The 24,873-nt window shown below is 37.9% G+C and overlaps 1 protein-coding gene across 3 annotated transcripts in view; it reads right to left on the minus strand.

The window, feature by feature from the left end:
* The window catches only part of KCNK2 (potassium two pore domain channel subfamily K member 2), a 233,126-nt gene that overhangs the window by 50,953 nt on the left and 157,300 nt on the right, over nucleotides 1-24,873 (minus strand). For all 3 annotated transcript variants that reach the window (XM_069544947.1, XM_069544948.1, XM_069544946.1), the window contains exons 4-5: nucleotides 13,139-13,299; nucleotides 10,850-11,036 (exon numbers count right to left, since the gene is read on the minus strand). In XM_069544947.1, the coding sequence (XP_069401048.1) occupies nucleotides 10,850-11,036; nucleotides 13,139-13,299 (348 nt within the window). The remainder of the gene's footprint in view (nucleotides 1-10,849; nucleotides 11,037-13,138; nucleotides 13,300-24,873) is intronic.

Below are 24,873 nucleotides of genomic sequence, written 5' to 3' on the forward strand. Positions count from 1 at the left end.
TCCCTTAAATTTAATTTTCTTTCTTTGGATAATGCTGACTCACAGAATATTTACAAATAAGGATTTAAAGAATGATTTAGCCATTATGGATCAAACTCCATGTTTCTCCTCAGCTTTTCTAAAATGATATATATATTATAGAATATAGATAAAATATACAACTTTGTTTTAAAGAAAATAAAGGTCATGTTTTACATGGGTCTGTATTTTAATATAGGTGTCAAATATGGATTTCAGTATTTTTGGTACATTTGACTTTCTTTTTATTCATGAAAGCTGCGTGTTAGTCCACTCCAGTACTCTTGCCTGGAGACCCCCACGGACAGAGGAGCCTGGCGGGTTATAGTCCATGGGGTCGCAAAAAGTTGGACATGACTGACACACGTGCATGCTGTCTTAATATTAAGGGGCAAAAACTTATTTTCTGCTTTAGTATATTTTCCTTTTTTATAGTAAAGCAATTTAACTTAATAAAGTCTTTTCTTAATGCAGCAAGAATTAAGAGGCTCTTTCAATAATGCTGTAAATTGTGTTTTCTTTTTTGCAAATGAAAATATGACTTCAGTATTAAACAACAGCTCACCCACTAAATCAAGCTTTCCCTATGCTATCAAGTTAAAAAAAAAAAACAAAAACAAAAAAATACAAGACCAAAAAAGGTAACTAAATCTCTCTAGCATTTGAACCTATATTTGGGGATTCTCAATTTCAGCACTCAAGAAGTTGTCCATTTCCTGGTAGGTACTTGGTCTAAGGACTAAAGAAACTGCCATCAGAAAAACAGCAGTCTCGTGATCATAAAGAAAGAAAAATCAACACATTGTCTTACTCATCCTTTATAAGGATGGAAATCTATAGGATATAGGATGTATATTATTGTTACATCTACAAATTATCTTTAAGTCTATATATCAATAGAGAGTAATTTGCAGTCTTTTTCATTGAACTTAGTACAATTTACTGCCTAGCTCACTGAGAATCAACTGTCAATCAATGTTTTCCTTGTCATTTTTTCCCATGTGTTCTAAAATTCTTCTATATATCCATTTTGAATCCTAGAAGTTAAATAACTCCTTGGTTTGCCCACAGTCCTTAACTTCTGAACTGCTTGGGTCTAATCCCATTTAGTTAATTACACACATAGCTCTCAGTTTTCTGATAAGTTGAGCTCTCTGAGAGTCACCAGCTGATTCAAGGGGTTACCAGATGTCTTGCAGAATTTTTCCATTTTAACACAGATCTATCAAGAAGAGAAAATGATTTCCTACTTAATTGTTACTCCTGGATTTCAAACATTATGTCCCATAGGAACAAGACTAGTGCAATCATTACCACTAAGTGCTAAGCACAGTTATCTAATATAGAATACATGCTCACTAAACATCAGAATGAATGCACATATGACTGATGACTATAAGGCATCTCCCTAACAGTCATGTAAGCCCTCTCTTTTCAATCAGAGAAAATTTTCTGAGCCACTATGGTGGTGCTGAAGAACTGACTGTTCTTCAGTTGACCTCACTTCTGATCAGGTATTTTCCTTGTCATTTGCTAAATTCCTGGCAAATCTCTGCTCAGTGATCAGCCCAATAAACAGCAGTTTTAATACCTGGCCTTTGAATAGTTGCAAAACTTTTAGACCACATCAGTAACTGTTTTCTCGAAGTTGTCTATTAGGACAAACTGGAACAAAAAATGCTTGTCATGGTTTTTCAATGGAGATTTATATGTTTTCATAATAAACTCATCTTCCATTAAGCAAGCTCTGAGCACTCCACTAAATGAGTCATGTTTTTGGTTATAACAGAAAGCAATGGCTTGGTTACAAAAAACTGCATTTCCAATAATGACTTTGGAAACATAATTCCAAGAAAACTTAATTCTTAATATGAGATAAACAAATATGTTTTTTTTCCCAAGTCAAAAAATATGAAGACAAAAGATTCAAAAACTGTGAAAATCTATAAAGTTTTGAAAGGGTAAATGCGCTGGAAGGCCAGTTTTACCTGCTTTAATTTCCCTCTTTTTTTTTTCTATTTAGAGAAGCATATGACATTAAGCCTAAAGCCTGATTAACCCAGTAAGTACTCAAAACTACATGTGAGACAAAAAAAGTTTCATTATTCAACTAAATATACTAAATTTCACTGATCAAAATTCTAAGAATATATATTTGGATGGCAAAGTAAATTTATGCTCAGGACGAAAATGTGTTCTCATAATATCAACTATAAGGGTTTCTTAGAATACATCTAAACTTTTGGTTACAATTTTTGTTTTTTATTAGAAAAGTATCTAATGTGAGGACATTGCTTTGTGAAACTATGTATTTATATCTGGCTTTCACTCAATCATATTATCTCTTATGAACTAACCTGGCTTACAAAAGAGCGTTGCTGAAGACTTCTGGCATGGCGGGCTACAGTCCATGGGGTTGCAAAAGAATCAGACAAGGCTTAAGAGACGAAACAAGAACAAAAAGACTTCTTTGGGCAATGTCTATCAGTTCATAGAAATGCACTTCTTAGTTTCCATGACTTATTCTAGTCCTAACAGTATATATTAAAGAGGATGCTAACTTTGAAAAATAATGTTAAATTATGTTAAATTAGGTAATTATTTGGCTTCACTTCTGAAGAATCATCAACTAATTTTTTACTGATATATAACTGACGTACATTTCATTAGTTTCAGGTGTATAATATAGTGGTTCAACATTTATATATATATATATATAAAAATGTCATGATCATGACAATAGGTCTAGTTACTGTCACTAAAGTTATTATAATATTAGTTAATATACTCCCTATTCTGTAACTTATTTATTGTATTATTTATTTTATAACTGGAGGTTTGTGCCTCTTAATCAGCTTCACCTATTTTGCCCATCCCCCAACCCATAGTGATTTTTTAAAATCATGGATTTAGACAACAAGTTTTATAAGCAAGCCTAAATAAGTAGAGGTCAATCTTTCACACATTTCTATATAATTAATATAACTTCTTAGATTTTAATGAGATCTAACTCTCGGCCTATAAGGCAAGCATGATTTAATAATTTATCAATTCAGACTTCTCATCAAATGAGAAATAACATGACAAAAGTTAAGAAATGAACTATAGGAAACCAAGAGTAAGCTGTCAAATATAATTTTTACCAGTCTTCCCTGGTGGTCTAGACAGTAAAGAATCTGCCTGCAATACGGGAGGCCTGGATTTGAAACCTAGATCAGGAAGATTTCCCTGGAGAAGGAAATGGAAACCCACTCCAATATTCTTGCCTGGAGAATTGCAAGGACAGAGGAGCCTGCCGCGAAGAGTCAGACAAGACTGAACGAGTAACACTTAACTTACCTCTACGAATTTGACTACAAATTATTATAGACATTGTTAAAATCAAGTAAATGATACTTGGCTAAATAATGTACTTTCTCGTTTTATCTTTTAGGAAGAGTTGCTCTGTGAACTACAGTTAGCAACAGAGGGTCTGTTTATTCATATGTAAAACAAAAATGTTACAATGGACCTGTGGCTCCCAGGTCTTTTTTAGCTCTAGAATATTGAGCATTAGTAAAAGAACAAAAAAGGCCATCAGGAAGGAGTAAACACAAATTACTAAGGCAACCAATCAGCCAGTAAAACGCATTCTTCCATAAATATAAATGCAAGATTGAAATTTGCTGGGGGAGTTCTTCCTGAAGAAAAACCATTAAATGTTGAATTCTTATGTTCAGTCACATACACAGAGAAAGCTGCCCTTTGCTAGTAGTTGCTAAATGCTTCTGATACAGTATAGCCAACAGTGAAAAGGACTGGTGACTGCAAAGGTAAATTTACATTTATTTATGAATTAGAAATATATTATGCCCTAATAGATTATATCATGAACATTATGACATACAAAAAATGAAAAGTACGCAGCCATAAAAAGGAAAGAAATTGTGCCATTTGCAGAGAGGCAGACAGACGTGGCCATTACTATGAAATTATGTAGAATCTAGAAAACTGGTGTAGATGATATTATTAGCAAAGAAGAAACAGAGACACTGATGTAGAGAACAAATACATGGATACAAAGTGGGGAAGGGAGGGAGTGGGATGAACTGGGAGACTGGGATTGACATATACACACTAGTATAAAACAGACAACGAATGAGAACAGACTGTAGAGTACAGGGAATTCTACTCATGCCCTGTGGTGCCCTAACTGGGAAGGAAGTCCAAGGAAGAGGGGATAGATGTATACATATGGCTGCTTCACTTTGCTGTACAGCAGAAACTACCACAACATCATAAAGCAGCTATATCTTTGTATAGCATTAGCCACTCAGTTGTGTCCAACTCTTTGCGATCCGATAGACTGTAGCCCGCCAAGCTCCTCTGTACACGCAATTCTCCAGGCAAGAATACTGACATGGGTAGCCATTCCCTTCATCAGGGGATCTTCCTGACCCAGGGATCAAACCCAGTCTCCAGCATTGCAGGCAGATTTTTTTTTTTTAACCATCTGAGCAACCAGGGAAGTCCAAAGGTAGTTATACTATAAATTAAAAAAAAAAAAAAGAATCATAGGACCATAGCAACATAATAGATCTAAAGCCAAAAAATAAAATAAAAAGTAAGAAATGGACATTTAAAAATACAAAGCAACAGGGGTTGACCTGTTTTCTTCCCATGGCAAAAGGTCTAGCTGCATGTAATTTCATGCTCACTCCCTGAGGATGAGCACTCTGCTTCAGAGCTGTCTGCACTACCACATCACATTATCTCTTGCTGCTTTTGAGATGCTCCTAATACTTACACCAGTGTTACAAACTGTATCCTAAACATTTAGATATCACATTCCAAAAGTTACTCCTTTTACTTTAATAACACCATGGTTTGAAGTGTATGTTTTTAAATTTGTCTTCAAAGAAGTCCAATACAAAAATATAATTGAATTCTAATCCTGTTTGGAGTAGCACTTGCAAACTTGAGAAAGGCATCAGACAGCGGGTGTCTAAGAGAAGTAAGTCTCTGTTTTCTTTGGAGATTTATAGCCTAATAGAAAGATGAGAAGGTTCAAGTTTGAGCAATGCTGCTTGATTTTTCCTGGCAAAAATATGAAAATTAAGTGTGAATCCTATCTGTAGAGACATCTAATAGCAAGCGGGAAGGCTCTAAAAAGTAAACAACTGATGTTTCCCAGATGGGGCCATTGCTTTAACTTAGTGGCTAATTTTACTTGTCACAAGGTACCCAGAAGGAAAGACTATTTTTATGTATTCTACTTAACTATAGCAGTTATTTTCCAAGATCCTTTTAAAAACTCACAATTTATTTTTTTCCCAAAGACTCTCATGAAGGGCACACATTTCCTAGGCAGCTTTTGCCACATCTTTCCCCTTGTCCACCATTTCAATCCAAAAATGCTCCCCAGGCACGCAGATATAGTATGTAAAGACTATAGGACCAGGAATAGGGTTCTACAGTTTCACAAAGACCAAAATAGGTACAAAATACGTTAAGTTAAGGAGACAGAGAAAAGTCAACGAAAGTAGTGTCCATCCTGCTTCTCTAATTTTCTCAGCATTTGTCACTTCGAACACATTAAATTCCTTTGCAAGTTGTTCACAAAGCATATTTCTACCATTTTTCACTATTCCTCTGTACAAATGAAATTAAAATAATGGGCTTAAAGAGGGGTATAATAAAATAAAACCTTAGTAATAATAACAATGTTTCTTAGACTATATCTAATGCCATGCAAATATTCTGTTCCCCTGTTCTCCTCCAACACTGTGACCATGACTGTATTCAGGGTTCCCACTGATATACAAGATGTTTTCAGACAGCTGAGGGAGGCTAACACAATCCAGCCAGTTTCAGAGTGCTGGTCTCCTAAGGGAAATTTAAAACTCACTTTCTTCATCTACTACAAAACCATAAAGTAAAAATATTTGGTCGTCTTTTTTTTAAGCTGGTTTATACTGTGGTCACAAATATAACACTATTTTAGGATTCCACCCACATTTTTATTTATAACTTTTTTTTTTTAGAGCATCTCAGATTATGAGGTTCACGCTGGACTGACACTTATTTAAAATAACATGTGCGCCATATTGCATCATTGAACTCTGCTAAGATAAAAGAACTTAAAAGTTCTCATTAAACAAACAAATAAATAAATGAGATGTGCATGCTTAGCTGCTTAGTTGTGACGGACTCTTTGTAATCCTTAGCACTATGGCCCACCAGGCTCCTCTATCCATGGGATTCTCCAGGCAAGGATAATGGAGTGGCTTGCTATTTCCTTTTCCAAAGGATCTTCATGACCCAGGGACTGAACCTGCATCTCCTGTGTCTCCTGCATTCAGGCAGATTTTTTACCTGCTGACCCACTGGGGAAGCCTAGAGTGAGGTGAGGAATGTATTAATCAATTGAATTGTTTCACAATGTATAATATATGTGTATGAAAACACCACGATGTGCACTTTAAATATCTTATGGTTTTATCGGTCAATTGTACCTCAATAAAGCTGAAAAATAAATACATTAATAAATAAACAACTATGTATTACCATAAAACATCAAAAATTTAATAGGATATAATAACATGTGCAATACAAGGCTGTTGGCTTGAAAATGGAAGACTTGTCACCTAATACCTATATATTCCACAGGTACTATAAGACCTCTGGTTAATCATATTACACATAATTTAATTATAATTAAATAAAATTGCTAATTATAATTAAATATAATTACTAATTATATTTACAGAATAGTACAATAGCCCAGGCTTCCCAGGTTGCACTAGTGGTAAAGAATCTGCCTGCCAAAACAGGAGATGCAAGAGACACGGGTTTGATCCCTGGGTTGGGAAGATGCCCTGGAGGAGGGCATGGCAGCCCACTCTAGTATTCTTGCCTGGAGAATCCCGTGGACAGAGGAGCCTGGTGGGCTACAGTCTATTGGGTCTCAAAGACCTGGACACAACTGAAGTGACAGGACACACGCACAATAGCCTCAGATTAACACAGCACAAGTATAATATTTTTTTAATTGGGGTACAGCTGCTTTACAATGTTGTGTTAATTTATGCTATACAGTGAAGTGAACCAGCTTATACATACACACATACACCATATCCTCTTCCTCTTGGACCTCCCTCCTAGCCTCTCCCCATCCCATCCTATTCCACTCATCTAGGCCAACAGGCAGCACAAAGCTGAGCTCCCTGCGCTATATAGCAGCTTCCCATTAGCTATCTGCCTTGCACATGGCACTGTACACATGTCAGTTCCAATCTCCCAATTCATCCCACACCACCCTCTGTGTCCACACACCCATCCCCTATGTCTGCATCTCTTTTCTTGCCTTGCAGATCGGTTCATCTATCTGTACCATTTTTCTATATTCCACATACATGCATTAACATACGATATTTGTTTTGCTTGTTCTGACTTACTTCACTCTGCCTGACATCCCTACATCTCACTTTCTGCTACATTAAAGCTCTTTCCATTTCTAACTATATCTATGACACTAATGAAAGGTAGAAAAATGGTCATTTTAGGACAAAAGCTTGTTGTCCAATATTAGCTACAAATGTCTGAGATTCTTCTCTCTGCATTTTGCTAATTAGGAAACAAACAGATCTCTACCCTTTCCCATCCAGCACAGAGATGTGAATGTACTGTTTTGGACCAAAAGCAAATCTTTGCTTGTAGAAGCATCCCCATCTTCAAAGATATTATACATTCCCCAGAAAGAAGGGCTTTGCCAAGTTAAACTGTAATTAACAAATAATAAAAACAGATGCCTTCTCTGAAATTTTTATAAAGCTACACAACATATTTTCTTTTTGGATAATATTTAAGTAAGAGGTTTGAGTCAAAAAAGAAGAGTAAACAACTCAAAAGTATAAAACCCTCCTAAAATTAAATTAGGCTACTTAGTTTATTCTGGGAAGTTTACTAGCACATTCCTACTATAATGGTTATCAGCATGTTTTTCTAACACTTCAAACTTATTTTTTTAAAGAAAAATTTAGATTTTTTAGGAGCTGGTCAAAATGATGCATGACAGAGAATTACTACATTACTTTTACCACTATTACTACAATTTATTTAATACTGGAGTTAGGACAATAATGTGTGTGTGTGCTCAGTCATGTCTGACTCTGCGACTCCATAGACCATAGCCCACCAGGCTCCTCTGTCCATGGGATTCTCCAGGCAAGAATACTGGAGTGGGTTGCCATTTCCTCCTCCAGGGGATCTTCCCAACCCAGGGATCGAACCTGCATCTCCCAAGTCTCCTACACTGGCAGGTGGATTCTTCACCGCTGAGCACTGGGGCAGCCCCTGAACAGTAACAATAATGACATAATATAATAGGAAAAGAGAGATGAAATGATATAAAATCTAAGGGATAAAACAATAAAGCAAACAGCAACAGAAATAACATATATAGACAAAGGAAACGTCTTAAAATCATGAATTTTAAAATATGGATAAATTGCTAAAAAGATTAAAAACACTGATATTAGAACTGAAAATTAGAGGAGATAAATATCTTAGAGAAAAGGTTTTAAGTAGCTCAGCACATCTTCTAAAGTTTGAGATGTTTCTAAAACTAAAATATGAGAGTGACATTACCAAGATGGTGACTAGCTTGTTCCTGGCTTCACTCCCCCCTCACAAGAAGAAAAACTAACAACTATTCAAGGACAAGACACCACTGAGAGAATCCTAGGACATGGGATTGGGGCTGAAGCACCCTGGGTCTCCAGACACCAAGGCAGACTGCATTAGAAGAATGGATGTTAGCAGAACCGACTGTGGTGATCACTTCATTGCATGATCTATGTAAATCAAACCATCCTGCTGTTACCCCTTGAACATACCCAGTGATGTATGTCAATTATTTCTCAAGAAAGCTGGGAGGAAAAACTAAGATATTGAAAGGCCTAGTAAAAAGAGCAAAGATAATTTAAACTTGAATTCTTGTACCACTAAAAAAACAAATAAGAGGCAGATAAGTGGTTTCTGAAATTAGGAAAAGGAGTACATCAAGGCTGTATATTGTCACCCTGCTTATTTAATTTCTATGCAGAGTACATCATGAGAAACGCTGAGATGGAAGAAGCACAAGCTGGAATCAAATTGCTGGGAGAAATATCAATAACCTCAGATATGCAGATGACACCACCCTTATGGAAGAAAGTGAAGAGGAACTAAAAAGCTTCTTGATGAAAGTGAAAGAGCAGAGTGAAAAAGTTGGCTTAAAGCTCAACATTCAGAAAACGAAGATCATGGCATCTGGTCCCATCACTTCATGGGAAATAGATGGGGAAACAGTGGAAACAGTGTCAGACTTTATTTTTGGGGGCTCCAAAATCACTGCAGATGGTGACTGCAGCCATGAAATTAAAAGACGCTTACTCCTCGGAAGGAAAGTTATGACCAACCTAGATAGCATATTCAAAAGCAGAGACATTACTTTGCCAACCAAGGTCCGTCTAGTCAAGGCTATGGTTTTTCCAGTGGTCATATATGGAGAAGACTCTTGAGAGTCCCATGGACCACAAGGAGATCCAACCAGTCCATTTTAAAGGAGATCAGTCCTGGGTGTTCTTTGGAAGGAATGATGCTAAAGCTAAAACTCCAGTACTTTGGCCACCTCATGCGAAGAGTTGACTCATTGGAAAAGACTCTGATGCTGGGAGGGATTGGGGGCAGGAGGAAAAAGGGACAACAGAGGATGAGATGGCTGGATGACATCACAAACTCAATGTCGTGAGTTTGAGTGAACTCTGGAGTTGGTGATGGACAGGGAGGCCTGGCGTGCTGCGATTCATAGGGTCGCAAAGAGTTGGACACAACTGAGCGACTGAACTGAACTGAAGTGCTTTCTGAAATTAGAGTGGTCGGAGAAGGCAATGGCAACCCACTCCAGTACTCTTGCCTGGAAAATCCCATGGATGGAGGAGCCTGGTAGGCTGCAGTCCATGGGGTCGCTAAGAGTCGGACACAACTGAGCGACTTCCCTTTCAATTTTCACTTTCTTGCATTGGAGAAGGAAATGGCAACCCACTCCAGTGTTCTTGCCTGGAGAATCCCAGGGACGGGGGAGCCTGGTGGGCTGCCGTCTATGGGGTCGCACAGAGTCTGACATGACTGAAGGGACTTAGCAGCATAACACTCTGAACAGACAGCAATTTAGATTTCTTTTATAGAATGAAAAATAAATATTCAACTGTACCCTTTTGCTGACCTTCACTGTCATGGAATGATCTCTTTTTTTAATTTTTTTTGGCTCCATCACTGTTACAGATGAAACTGTGTTTTCCAAAAATATGTGTTGAAGTCCCAAACCTGGCACTTTGAAACATGAGCTTATTTGGAAATAAGGCCCTTGGCAGATACAATCAGTTATGATGAATTCATACTGGAGTAGAGTGGGCTTTTAATCCGATGTGACTTGTGTCTTTATAAGAAGAGGGAAATTTGGTCACAGCATGGGGACACAGGGAGAACACGATATGATGACGAAAGCAGAGATGAAGTGACGCAGCTACCACCCGAGGACCAGCAGGGACTGATGCTCTCCGCCTCCAGAAGCTGGGGAGAAGGAAGGGAGGATTCTACCAGTCCCAGAGGGACTCTGCCCCTGCTGGCACTCTGATTTTGAACTTCTATAAGAGAATAAATTTCTTTTGTTTAAAGGTACCCAGTTTGTGGTACTTTCCTATGACAGCCCTGGGAAACAGAGGCAGTCACTGTGTTGTCTACAAACCCAAGAGAAAAAGTTTAACTAAAGGAGAAGGGTTAGGAGAGCAATGTTTCTTCAAAAACTTACCTGCGACATAGTCGCCAAAGCCAATGGTGGTTAAGGTGATAACCACAAAATAAATGGCATCCAGGGCACTCCAGCCTTCTATGTGCTTGAATATGATGGCAGGCAGAGCGACGAAGAGTACACAGCCAAACAGAATAAAGATGATTGTTGAGATGATTCGTATCTTGGTTTGACTAACATTCCACTTCTAGGGATGAGAGAGTGAGAGAGAGAGCGGGGGAGAGACAGATACTGAGAGAGAGAAATTGACTGAGATCGATTATTGAGGTACCTGCAAAGTTAACCTATATATACTGTTTAAATTATTTTTTATTAGAGTATAGTCACTTTACAATGTTATGTTAGTTTCTACTGTAGAATAATGTGAATCAGCTATATATATATATATATATATATATATATATATATATACACACACACATGCACACGCACACACATGCACACACACACACACACATATCGCTTCTTTTTTGGATTTCCTTCACATTTAGGACATCACAAAGCTCTGAGGAGAGTTCCCGGAACGATACGGTAGGTTCTTACTATATATTTATTTTATGCATGTAACCTATACACACTGTTATCAGCAAATTAGCAAATGAGAATGGTATTTTATTCTTTTATAATTAATTTTCAATTGTCTTTACTTAAACATATTAGGTATAATATGAATAACTGTAAACAACCAATGCTAATAATGATGCTACTTTACTTTCATATAGCTTTGCAACAGGTAAAATACTTTCTAAGGTACATAATATTTGCTCAGAGAACAAAACTTCAGATTTACATCATTCTTTCTTTACCTGAACTACTTTTTAAATATTTCTATTCCACAAGCAAACAACTGATTTTGGGCCAAACACAACCTAAAAATTCATGAAAACTGAGAAAACTGAAGCATAAATTAAATATCCACTGTTGATAACTGATAAAATCATTAACTTCATGGAGACTTTTCCCTTCTCCCACCACATTTCCCCATCATTGTTCAACTGATTACAGCGGAATACTAGCAGACTTAAAGTCCACAGCTGATTTCCATGTGAACTAGACAAACCATCTCACTGTTCTGCGACCTCAAGCTGTACAACTAAATATACAAGACATGACATGTAGACAACGAGAAGTCTTCAACACCTCTAAGCTAGAGCTGCCCTCAGAGGACCCACACTGCTTCACCTCTGAATTTAATATGAAGCATGTGCATGCATGCTAGGTCGCTTCAGTCGTGTCTGACTCTTTGCAATCCTATGGACTGTAGCCCGCCAGGCTGCTCTGTCCCTGGCATTCTCCAGGCAAGAATACTAGAGTGGGTTGCATGCCCTCCTGCAGGGGATCTTCCCAAACCAGGGATCAAACCCACATCCCCTATGGCACCTACATTGCAGGAATATTTTTTATGCCGCTGAGCCACCAGGGAAGCCCCAATATGAAATATATCTAATGTTAAAACTGGAATTATAATTTCAATTGAAAACCTCACTCAGTGATCTTATTTCACCAATAGTTAAATACTCAAACTTTTTATGAAAAGATAAAATATTATCAAATAATAAATAAAACATAATAGTAGTGACAGAAATAACAAATCATCTATAATCTGACTCTCTAACACAATTATTTTCTTCATTCATAATTTTCAAGAATAAAAGCTTGTCATCATGGTATTATTACTATTTTTCACTTAAAATTCTAAGAGCATTTTCATTTTATTTTTTCTACTGAATATCATATGCCCATGCACATCTTCATTATATTATTTTTGGTCCTACTAAATTACATACCTTAGTTAAATTTCTATCAGCAACATTATTAAAATAAGTTATAAGATCCCCTTTATCATGTTTGCTATATATTATTCAATCATTCAGCAAAGGGCTAAGGTTTACTAGCTATGTTAAGCTTTCACTTAGAATATTTCTAAATCTCAGAGTAATGCCTCATCATCAGTACTATTATTCATATAAATGGCAAAATGGAGATTTAAGGGTAAAATAACTAGCTTAAGTGAGTATAGCCAGGATACAATCCATCTGGAATTTGAGCCCAGGACTGTCAGATTTCTACTTTTCTGTATATTTCACTTTTTCTCATTCATTAATGTATTCATTCAGAGAAGTATAAAAACAACTATACAGTGAGTTATTTTCAAAAAGAAGCTCATGTAAATTGTTATAGAAAACCCAATAGCTTACATCTAACTATATCTGAGGTGAACAGAAAACTTATAATATTTTTGAAAAATGAGACAATTAACATATGCAGTTAAATGGCTATCACACTCACAATAAATGTATCTTCCACTTTTGCAATTCCTTTTCCAAATATGGTCCCTAGTTGATCTCCAACTCCAGCCAACAGAAAGCCAAAGAGGGGAATTCCCAGTAAGGCATAGATGATACAGAATATCTTCCCCCCTTCTGTGCGTGGTGAAATGTTTCCAAATCCTAAAAATACAAAGAAGAAGAAGAATTCAGTTGTTTAGAAATGAGTAATAGTTTAAAACATATGACTTCAAACTTGATTCAAAAATTTCCAAATATTATAAAATATCAATCCTAGATTTCAACCAATTAAGAATTTCTTTATACCACATAAGCTTTTAATGTAAAATCTTCTTATAAACAAGCACTCTAACAATCTCCAAAGTATAGCTAATGTTCCAATTAAACTAGATGATGAAAACTGAGGGAGTAACACACACGATAAAGTCAATGTTTTCATTCAATTTACTTCCACCTCTCTATGCTGCCAATGCTGTTGACTACAAAGCTTTTGCTGCCATTTATTAAGTGTGTATTGCCTTAAGAGTATTCAAATACGCTTAAATTATTAAACATTTAATAACAACTTAAAAAATCTTTTTCATTCAAGTATCTACCAAAAAGCAGTAAATGAAAACTTAAAATTAACAACCCTGTGAATTATAAATTGGCACTTGCCATCTACATTTACAAGGATTAAATCATGTGCAGCTGTTACTGCTGATTTTCAAAATCCCCTGCAAGGAGTTCAGAGTAGAGAGCAGAAATGAGGTGCTCTGTGCTCTGGGGAAATCTGGCAGAACAGGTCTGCATATAGTCAGACATTTCCAGGAGCCAATTTTATGAGCCAAATTTTTGTATCTTTTCATGTCTAGAAAAGCACTAAAATCCTTAAATCTTTCATGGTGATGACTACTCCTTGTGACTAGCAGAAACCTTTTGCAAAAAAATAAATAATGTGCTTAATTACATATACTCCCCCTTCACCAAAATCACATATATACTGACCTTCCCCCCTGCCTCTTTGGAGCAGCTTCTCAGAGCTATCTGAAAGGCTGTCTCTCAGGCTATCATCCTTATTTTGCCCCCAAATAAAACTTAACTTGCAACTCTTATGTTGTCCATTTTTTTTAGTCGACAAATCTTTTTTTATTTTTTAAGCCTTCAGTTCAAAAGCTGCCTTACTACTTCTCAGACCCACTGACTGCTTGGAGAATATGATGTAAGCTGTCTACGCATTTAACTCATTCACCTTCCTACGCATTTACCTTGCATCTGCTCTTGTCTACTAATGCTTTGGAATGCTGAGCATCAGGGCAATATATACAAAGATGCATCCAGGGCATGTGTGAAAAAGTCCCAGAAGTCTTGTATCAAGGTAATTTGAAGACGGAAAGGCCATCACAAAAGTTAGGGAGAATGTTTAACCTGGACTGTTTGGAAGAGTAGCATTTCTTAACACCATCCAAGATGGAACTCAACCATCTCAACCCTGTCTTCTATTCTAGCATCAATAAGCAGCATATCAATAACAAGAGAGACTGCAGGGTGGATTGTTTCGACCTGGATCCTCTGATTATTCCACAGTCCTGCTAAGATCCAACACTTTTTCTATTGTCTCTCCAGATGAACAGAGGAGCCTGGGGTACTACAGTCCATGGGGCAGCAAAGAGTCGGACACGACCACGCCACTGAACCATCACCACCACCACCAGAGGAACAACCATGTGACCTGAAGTGGGCCAAGCATCTGAGTTATCCCACATCATCCCATTTTCTCTTTCTGCAGAAGAGGATAAACATCTTCAGAGTTACAACCATGAGAAGTAACCTACCACCAGAAAGGATCAAGGATCAGAAAGAAAAGATACAACGAAAACAAATACTGACTGGGGTATCACTAAAAATAGGCTCTACCATTTAAAAAATAAAAAGCTGAAGTGTCTGAGGGCTCAATTTGATCTGCCCCACACGAGTTAAAAGGACATAAGAAACAAGACTCCAACTTTCCATCTATCACTGACAGATTCGGCCAGAAGAAACCAGAACATCTTCAGAAAAGGGGACAAAGGATTTCCTCAGAAATCCTGTTTAGGTCACCGCATGAGATGGCCCCCAATCCAAAGAATTCTAGATGGAAAGAAAGCTGATCCACCTTTCACTGATCAAAAGACAAAGACCAGTTCCTGTGGCATCTCTACGCTTCACCCTTATTATCTTCAAAGTTGGCAGTCGGGAGAACGAAGGGAGTAGGGTTGAGGGAGCCTGATATGACTGTTCCTGCTTCATCTTCCAAACATGAACCTTCTCTCGATAACGTTACGCTGATCTCTCCTGCTCAACCTGTGCCTTGGAGGTGGAAGCCCTCACACAGCCACCCAGCGTGAATACACAAAGCCGCCAAGCAGTTTTCTGACATTAAGGACATGCCAGCAATGCCCCGGACATTTGCCCGAGTGAGAGGACCACATGGCTGTTCAAGGGATGTTCCTCGTGTTTTCTTCCCTGTCTTCCATAAAAGAAGAGCAGTCTTCACTCCAGGCGTTTACCACATTTCAAGCAATGAGTAGACCCCAGTTAAATTACTTGATACTATTAATGGACTTATGAAAAGTATTTATTGACTCTAAGCAACACAGTGTGCCAAGCTTGTAAAAGATTAATTTTAGTGGTTGTCTGGACTTCCTGACTCTTTCCCTTGGTTAGTCAGCAGCATCTTCCTTGCCTCAGGGTGAAACAGACTGTTTTGGCAAGAAGAAAATGGAAAAGAAACAATATTAAGTTTTGTTGTAATTCCTAAATTAAGGTGTTCACACTCAAAATGCTTCGCCTGAGGAGAGCAGCTGTCAGTTTATAGCATCACATATGCTTGGCAACAAAGTTAAAGGACTGGCAGTCGATCCAGCTTCCGAAGAGCTTAAGGGAACAGACTAGATTGAAGATTGAAGGGGCCTGACTGTGGAAGAGGTTGGGTGGGGCAGAAACCAGGGGACAGGACCTGGGAGGAGGAAAGGGTTCCACGGTATCTTGACCCTATCTTGAGAGATCAGTGGTTCAGTTCTCAGGAATGCTATAAGTCAGTTGACTTCACACTGATAGTCTGAAACCAACTATAATAGACATATTTACTCCTCAGAAATTGCCAAACACTACAATTTAGGACTTCGCCCTTTTCAGCTACTTAATATTGACCAATATAGTACAGAATAAGAGCCAAATTTGGGAGACTGTACATAGTCTGTGCTAGAGATCTGAATGGAAGCCAAACCAATGCCTCTAGGCCAACCGCTGACATTTATAGGAATATATCATCAGAACAGCTATCATTTTGCCTTCACATCACTTTCAGGGAAGGGCCTTCTGCAGAAAGCTGCCATAGGTCCATTGTTAGTGGGATACCTACAGGAGGCCCATATATGCCACCCCCATCTGAACAGCTCCAAGTGAACATGTCACTTTTATGACAGAATTTATTAATACTACAAACAAATAAGACCCTTTTCAAATACTTTGCACACTTGCAATTATATAATTATTTGTAACAACTGATTTAATATCTGTTATCTATATATATTCCTCACTTGACTATCAGTTCCATGAGTGTAGAGATTGATTTATTATAGATATATATTTATTATTTCATGAGTTTATCATTTATGAGTTCCATGAGTACAGAGATCAATTTATTATTTATATATGTTAATAATAAATAATCATGCAAAATGCCAGACTGTGTGAAGCACAAGCTGGAATGAGGATTGCAGGGTGAAATATCAATAATCTCAGATATGCAGATGACACCACTCTTATGGGAGAAAGTGAAGAGGAACTAAACAATCTCTTGATGAAAGGGAAAGAGGAGAGTGAAAAAGCTGACTTAAAACTCAACATTCAAAAAACGAAGATCATGGCATACAGTCCCATCACTTCATGGCAAATAGATGGAGAAACAATGGAAACCGTGACAGATTTTATTTTGGGGGGCTCCAAAATCACTGCAGATGGTGATTGCAGCCATGAAATTAAAAGACACTTGCTCCTTGGAAGAAAAGCTATGACCAACCTAGACAGCACATTAAAGAGCAGAGACATTACTTTGCTGATACAGGTCCGTATAGTCAAAGCTATGGTTTTTCCAGTAGTCAGGTATGGATGTTGAGAGTTGGATTACAAAGAAAGCTGAGCACCAAAGAATTAATGCTTTGAACTATGGTGTTGGAGAAGACTTTTGAGAGTCCCTTGGACTGCAAGGAGATCCAACTAGTCCATCCTAAAGGAAATCAGTCCTGAATATTCACTGAAAGGACTGATGCTGAAGCTGAAGCTCCTGATGGGAAGAACTGGTCCAGTGGAAAAGACCCTGATGCAATAAATATTTTGCAACAGTTTTCAGTACAAAATAATGGAATTTTATAAAAGTAATAAAAGAAAGTAAAGAACCAATAATAGCTAAGAATATTTGGGGGGAAATGAGGTAGGAAGATTTGCTCTACATGATATACGTGCTGTGCTGTGCTTGGTCGCTCAGTCATGTCTAATTCTTTGCAGTCCCATGGACTATAGCCCGCCGGGCTTCTCTGTCCATGGGGATTCTCCAGGCAAGAATACTGCAGTGGGCTGCCATCCCCTCCTCCAGGGGATCTTCCCAACCAGGCAAGCAACCCAGGGCTCCTGCATTGCAGGCAGATTTTTTACCATCTGAGCCACCAGGGAAGGCCCTACATGATATCTACTATACAGCTTTTAAAAAAGCAATCCGATTAACAATCTGTATAATTTCTTATAATTCTTTAAAAGTGATAAACAGAAAATAATTCTTATCGTGACAAAGAGTGACTATCTCAAAACATTCAATATCATACTTAATATTAAAGGACAATAAGAGGAATCCCCTTACAGTCAGGGGGAAAAATGTCCATTTCACAATTTACTTTTTTTTTTTATTATTCTGAAAGTTCTAGCAGGCATAATGACAGTAAACATATAAAAGGAATGAGTATTATAAAGAAGACAAATATATTAGTTGTAGGTGGAATTAAATATCTAGTAAGTACAAAAGAATATTAAATTAAGACTCCATACTGCCACTGAAGGGAGCATGGGTTTGATCCCTAGCTGGGGGACTAAGATCCTGCATGCTGAACTCACAATACGACCAAATAATAAACAAGATAAAATTTAAATAACAACAGCAACAAAACAAAGCTCAATTCTAAAATATAAAAATTGAAATATATATATTCTTCCTGAAACTCCCTTTCAGGAAAGGAAACTGCAAGCCCTCTCTTCTTTCTATTCAGGCAGTTTCCATTTTTCAAATGTTGGTGATTTCAAGAATACTTGATTCAGTTTCAGAGCTTAGACCTAAAATGCCTTCAAACAGCTGGTTTGTTGTGGCTCTCATGAAATGGTGGGGTTATGGAAAGATGTTCACAAAGGAATCCTTCTGATTCTCGTTATTCCTTCAAAATCTCCTCTGTGCCTAAGTTGTCAGTTGAGGTTTCTCTTTATTGTGTTGACTTCTGAATAGTACATTTCCTTTAAAAATAATCAGATTAGCATGTTAAACTTCCCTCCCTCTGGTAATTCAGGATTTTGTTCTTAGTGGATGACTAGCAGATAACTATCATTTTCACTCACTTTGTCGTGCCATATTTTAAAAAGATTTTTAATCAGAGGATAATTGCTTGACAATGCTATGCTGGTTTCTGCCACAAAACATGAATCAGCCATATGTGTGTGTAACCAAAAGAGCCAACATATATATGTATGGCTGGGTTGGGCTCTCCGTATTATACAGTAGCTTCCCACTAGCTAGCTATTTCATGCATTGTAGTCTAAATCCCGTAAGATCCCAAAGCCATATAGCTCTGCAGGCAACGAAGCAGATCCCCAGTCCATGACAATCCTTCCATTCTCCACCTCTGCTTCTCGATGGTTCTTCTACCACTACTCAGGCCATCCAAACAGCCTGACTGTGGTCTTTTCTCAACCAAACCCATCTCACCACAGTTCATTCTCCCTAAAGCAGAGTTAGGTGTTTATACTCCGTAATCTGTAAAACCGTTAGCTGTTCCAAGGCCTTTACTTACAAAGCACCATTCCTATTTCCCCAAACTCCCTGTTATGCAATTGTACTCCCTTCAGTAACACCAGAGTCATCATTACTCATTGAAAAAATACTTAGCTCGCCTTTTTTGATTCCTTACACGTTTTATATTTTTTTCTCCTCCTAACTGGTACGAATGTGGCCCCTTCGATCATGATTTGAAATCTTTTCTGTCCTTTCTGTCCCCTTCACACGTCACTTCCAATATACGGTCATTCCTCTCCCTTTCAGCCAGCTGTAATCTTGCTTCTTCGAACATCCATAACACTTGCTATTTCCTTTTCAGGGATTATATATGACTTTTACTTGAATTCCTGCCATTTGGTTACATGCTTTTGTCTTTCTTCTGGATGACAAACTTCTTGGGAGCAGAGATATTTTTCTTTCCTTTACATACAAAACTGTGTAGTGCTCTGCTCAGAGCAGATGCCCAAGAAAATATATTGAATTAAGAAGAAACATCTATGGGTCTTATTAATATATTTTAATTAAACAGACATCCTCAGATCTAAATAGTTCTACTGTACTTTTTTACTCCTTTTAGTTTTATTTGGAGCTGACAAGTAAAAAGAGAGTTCCATATCTGTGCAAACTGTATTTTTTAAAATGTAACCCCTAAAAGTAACAACTAAAATGGTATTTTAATATAAAACAACTTACATTATTTTAGATGCAGAAAAATATCAATAGAGTAGGGTATAAGGATAAAATACTGGAGGTAGGGTAAGAAGAACAGGGTAAATTCGGGGTGTCCTCTGTTAGCAACCTAAGAAAAAGAGGAAACTATTCAGAAAACAAAGTGAAATGATAATCACACCTGGTCTTTTTTATTTATTTGTTTTTTAATGATTTTTTTTCTCACGTGGACCATTTTTGAGCCTGTTACAATATTGCATCTGTTTTATGTTTTGATTTTTTTGGCCTCAAGGCATGTGGGATCTTGGTTCCCCCACCAGGGATCGAACCCACACCCCCTGCAATGGAGGTGAAGTCTTAACCACAGGACCACCAGGAAAGTCCTACACCTGGTCATTTTTAAAAAGTGAGTCAAACCCACAGCACTGACAGACAAGCTAACTGAATACTGAATAAGAAACAGTAGTTCTAGAAAAAATATGATTTTAATTACGAGACAATTAAACAATGTTTTGAGAAAAGAAGTATTCATTTCAGGACTTTCACAAAGTAGTACATTGTTCTTCTAGGTCATTGTTTTTAAACCAAGGGTGCAGATCAGAATCACAGAGGGAATTTCAAAAATCCACCCCAGAACACCTAAATTCTTATCTTCCCCTGGGAGAGGAGGGGATTCAGTTCATGTATTTTTAAATATCTACAGATGTGATTCTGATTTACATTCTGTGACATGGGCATGGTTTTGTGGGTCTAAAGCTATTCAATATGGGGGGAGGGGTGTGGTAGGGCTCTTCAGGAGAAAAGAAAGCAAAATTAGGAAGCAAATTGTATGTAGGATGACCGTGATCAGAGTACCTCTTTTAGACCAGCCTATGGCTTTACTTTATTACTCTATTTTCATTATCAAAAATAAAATAATAAAATAAAAATAAAATAACTGTCATTATCAATGATAAAAATAATGGCTAAGACCATTTATTGACACACATACACACTCTATTTCTCTCTCTCACTACATCACAGATACAATGATAGTCCCTTCATGAAAGTAAAAGTGTTAGTCACTTAGCCATCTCTACTTGCAACCCCATGGACTGTAGCCCGCCAGGCTCCTCCGTCCATGGGATTCTCCAGTCAAGAATACTGGAGTGGGTAGCCATTCCCTTCTCCAGGGGATCTTCTCGATCCAGGGATTGAACTCAGGTCTCCTGCATTGCAGGCAGATTCTTTACCATCTGAACCTCCAAGGAAGCCCAGGCGCTTCACGTGTGTGTACACTCCATTCAACTTTCACAACCCTATGAGAGAAGTACTGCTAATTATCTTCATTCAGAATCAAACAGGTTTACTGCAGTTATGTGTACAAGGTTAAACACTTACTAGACTTTAAGGCTGAAATTTAAACTATTAATTTAATCGCTTACAGCAAGTATTTAGAATTAAGGATCAAGGCTAGAAGTATCATTCCTCAAACTTAAGGGATTTCTCAGTTAAATAACCAGTGAATATGAACCATCCCTGGACATACTATTCCTCCAATACTTGCTGATTTACATAGACTGGGAAAGAATGTATAGGAGCACCAGAACGATTGCGTCGGTTAAAAGAATTAAATTTTGACCTTTTGTTTCACCATTACTATCACCAGCTTTCCTCTTGGCCCAGAAGCCACCAGCCTGCAGTTCAAACAGTGTTTCACAAGATGGCTCCCTTGCTATCTTTAGTTGCAACTTACATCATAAAATCCTACATCCCAGTTGAATAATGGCAAATGTATAGGAAGCTCCCTATTTCTTAAGTTGCTTTTTTATTTTTTGCTATCAAGATACAGTTATAAAAATCTACACCTGCAGGTAAAGGTTGGAGGGAAAGTCTCTTGCAAAGTAATCTTGCCAAAGAGCAGTAGCCATCTACTTGTACATTGCTTCTAGCTTTTCACTTAATACATTAGAACTGCACCCTTTCTCCTCTCACTGATTCAAATACGTGGGAGGAAGGAAAGAGATCTAGTGAGGGGAGAGCATATTTAAGCAGCACCAGAGCTTCAGCCACTGGTGAGGACAGCCTAGACCATACGGGTCAAAGGAGAAGTAAAACATCTCACCTCAACGTTCTTCTCAGTCCCCATATGCCTCTCCTAGTGAGAGCACCTAATTGTCCTGGATTAGATTCTCAGTGTTCAAAGATGTGCATTTTGATAAAACACGACCACTAAATGTTGGTCAACAATTTCATCTGAAGCTCAAGCCAATAAACAGAGATCTGTTCAAAGTGTAATGAAATGATAGTTCTATAAATGGCAGCAAATTCACGTGCTATTTAACTGCCTCTTATTATCTGGTTCTCCTCTTATCCCAAGAGGGGAGAAAGATGATCCAACAGCATCAAGGAAGTGGCAAAAACTATTTCTTAGCAAGCAAATTGAATAACTTACATTTTCCCACACATATAGAGACTGTAATCAAGAATCTGAACTATGACAAATGCATTTTCTGGAAATCATACTTTAAAGGTTATTGTTAAGAGAATTTTCCGATAAGAATTTGAGTATAATTTGATGTTATCTTCCTGGTCATACACGGCATCAAATGACAAGTCATCAAAGCAAGAAAGAAAACCATACTGTCTACTGGAAAACATTCTGACTTGGACCGAACCCTGGAAAACATTCTGTCTTGGACCAAACTCTGGTCTTGCTCTTCTGAGTTCTCTTTTGACTAAGCCTTGGGCTCCCATGACCTTTTTTATAAAGTTCAGTTCTAGTAAGAATCCTGTTGAAGTTCAGTTTATCCAGAACTGAGCCCCCCGCCCCCATTCTCAGTATTTGATCATCTTTTTTCCTTACCCTTCATCACTGCCCAGGTGATACCTGATCACCTCTGACAGGCCTTTAGCAAGAGTCTTGTTAGGGGGACTTCCCTGGTTGTCCAGTGGTTAAGACTCTGTGCTCACAATGCAGGGGGCCAGAGTTCATCCCCTGGTCAGGGAACTAGATCCCACATGCTGCAACTGAGAGCCCATGCTAAGACCTGGTACAGCCATATCAAGGAAGAAAAACTCCTGTTAGGGTGGCTTGGTGAAAATCAGCCCCTTGTGTGTCCTCATGTCCCCTTTTAGTCACTTTCTATCTATGGATTCCCCACCCTGTGCTCTTTGGCTATAAATCCCTACTTTGCTTTGCATTATTCAGAGTTGAGCGCAGTCTCTCTGCCTTACTACAAAACTACTGCAGAGGTTCCTACAGCTATCACACGGCCCTGAATGAAGTCTGCCTTACCACTCTGATGAGTGCCACTGAATAAATCTTTTTTTTTAACATTATAAGCAGTAAAATGATAAAACTATACAATACCTTTAAAAAGAATATATTAGACATAATTAGTGTCATTTTTTTCTCTTTTTCATTTTAGAGAGTTGGATCTTGGACGACATTGATAATCTGAACTGCCAAGAAAGCTACACTATCTTTGATATGCAATAATTTTCCTCAATTGCAAACAGACTCACTCGCATCTCCCTTCAAGGATACGGAGGGCAATATGGCATAGTGATTAAAACTGCAGGCTCTGGAGCCCCCAAAACTGGGTTTGAATTCTAGCTTTGCCACTCTGTCACTGAGAAAGTTACTAAAAAAATTTTTGAAAAACACTGTGCCTCTGTTTCCTCATCTGCGAAGAGTGATGAGGATTGTGTGATATACGACACAGGAAAGACATGTTATGGTGCTTGGCACGTGGCCAACAGTTGGTGAGTGTCAGCTGGCCAATGCCACTGTTCTGCCATAAAGCTGGCTCAGGCCGTGCCACTGGTGCTCTGAATGGATGTCCATCTCACACACACCTCGGTCGCTCAGTCGTATCCGCCTCTCTGCGACCCCACGGACTGTAGCCCACCAGGCTCCTCAGTCCATGGGATTTTCCAGGCAAGAATACTGGACTGGGTTGCCATTTCCTTCTTCAGGGGAATAAATGTCCACTGTTGATGAAAACAACGGTGGTAAAGATAGTGGTACTTATGCTGACGCTACTTCTGCCACTGAAATGTGTTTAGAGTAAGGAGGAGTTGAGCCAGTATTGTTTTTCTTCTTTGAAAAAATTTTATTGGAGTATAGTTGGTTTACAATATGGTGTTAGTTACAGGTGTACAGCAAAGTGAGTCAGTTATACTTACACATATATCCACTCCATTTTAGATTTTTTTTCTCATATAGGTCATTACAGAGTATTGAGTAGAGTTCCCTGTGCTATAGACTAGGTCCTTGTTGGTTCTTCATTTTATAAATAGTAGTGTGTATATGTCAGTCCCAACCTCCCAATTTTTCCCTCCTCCCCTTCCCCGCCCCCCCACCTCCGGTAACCATAAGTTTATTATCTACATCTGTAACTCTATTTCTGTTTTACAGGTAGGTTCTTATAACCATTTCTTTAGATTATACATATAAGTAATATTATATCACTTATATATTATATTATTATTATATATTATTATATCACATATATTATAAGTGACCACTTATAATATATGTGATATTATATGTTGTTTGTTTTTTTTTCTGTCTGATCTATTCCACGCAATATAACAATCTCTAGGCCCATCTATGTTGCTGCAAATGGCATCATTTTGTTCCTTTTTGTGGCTGAATCACATACCATGCTCTTTTTTCATGCTCTTCACTGGGCAGACTACACCATGGAACAAAACCAGTTATATGATACCAAGCAAATAATGAACAGAGTGCTCTGTGTTACTGCAATTCACTGGTTATTGTCACAGCCAACCAGGCCTTGGCAGCTATTAGATATTTCATCCATCATTAGCAAGCAGCAAACGTAGTAACTGTATCACAGCAAGACCTACTGTTTTGGAGGAACTACTTCAACATCTCTCACAGGACCTCTGGATAGTATCTTATCTGAAATGGTCTATTACTTTTCTGTATTCACGCTATAAAGTACCACAAATAAAGAGGGAAAAGTCACCTTAGGTTAGTGAACAAAATTATAAGATGTAAG

Source organism: Ovis canadensis, chromosome 12, assembly GCF_042477335.2.
Source record: "Ovis canadensis isolate MfBH-ARS-UI-01 breed Bighorn chromosome 12, ARS-UI_OviCan_v2, whole genome shotgun sequence".
Classification (NCBI taxonomy): domain Eukaryota; kingdom Metazoa; phylum Chordata; class Mammalia; order Artiodactyla; family Bovidae; genus Ovis; species Ovis canadensis.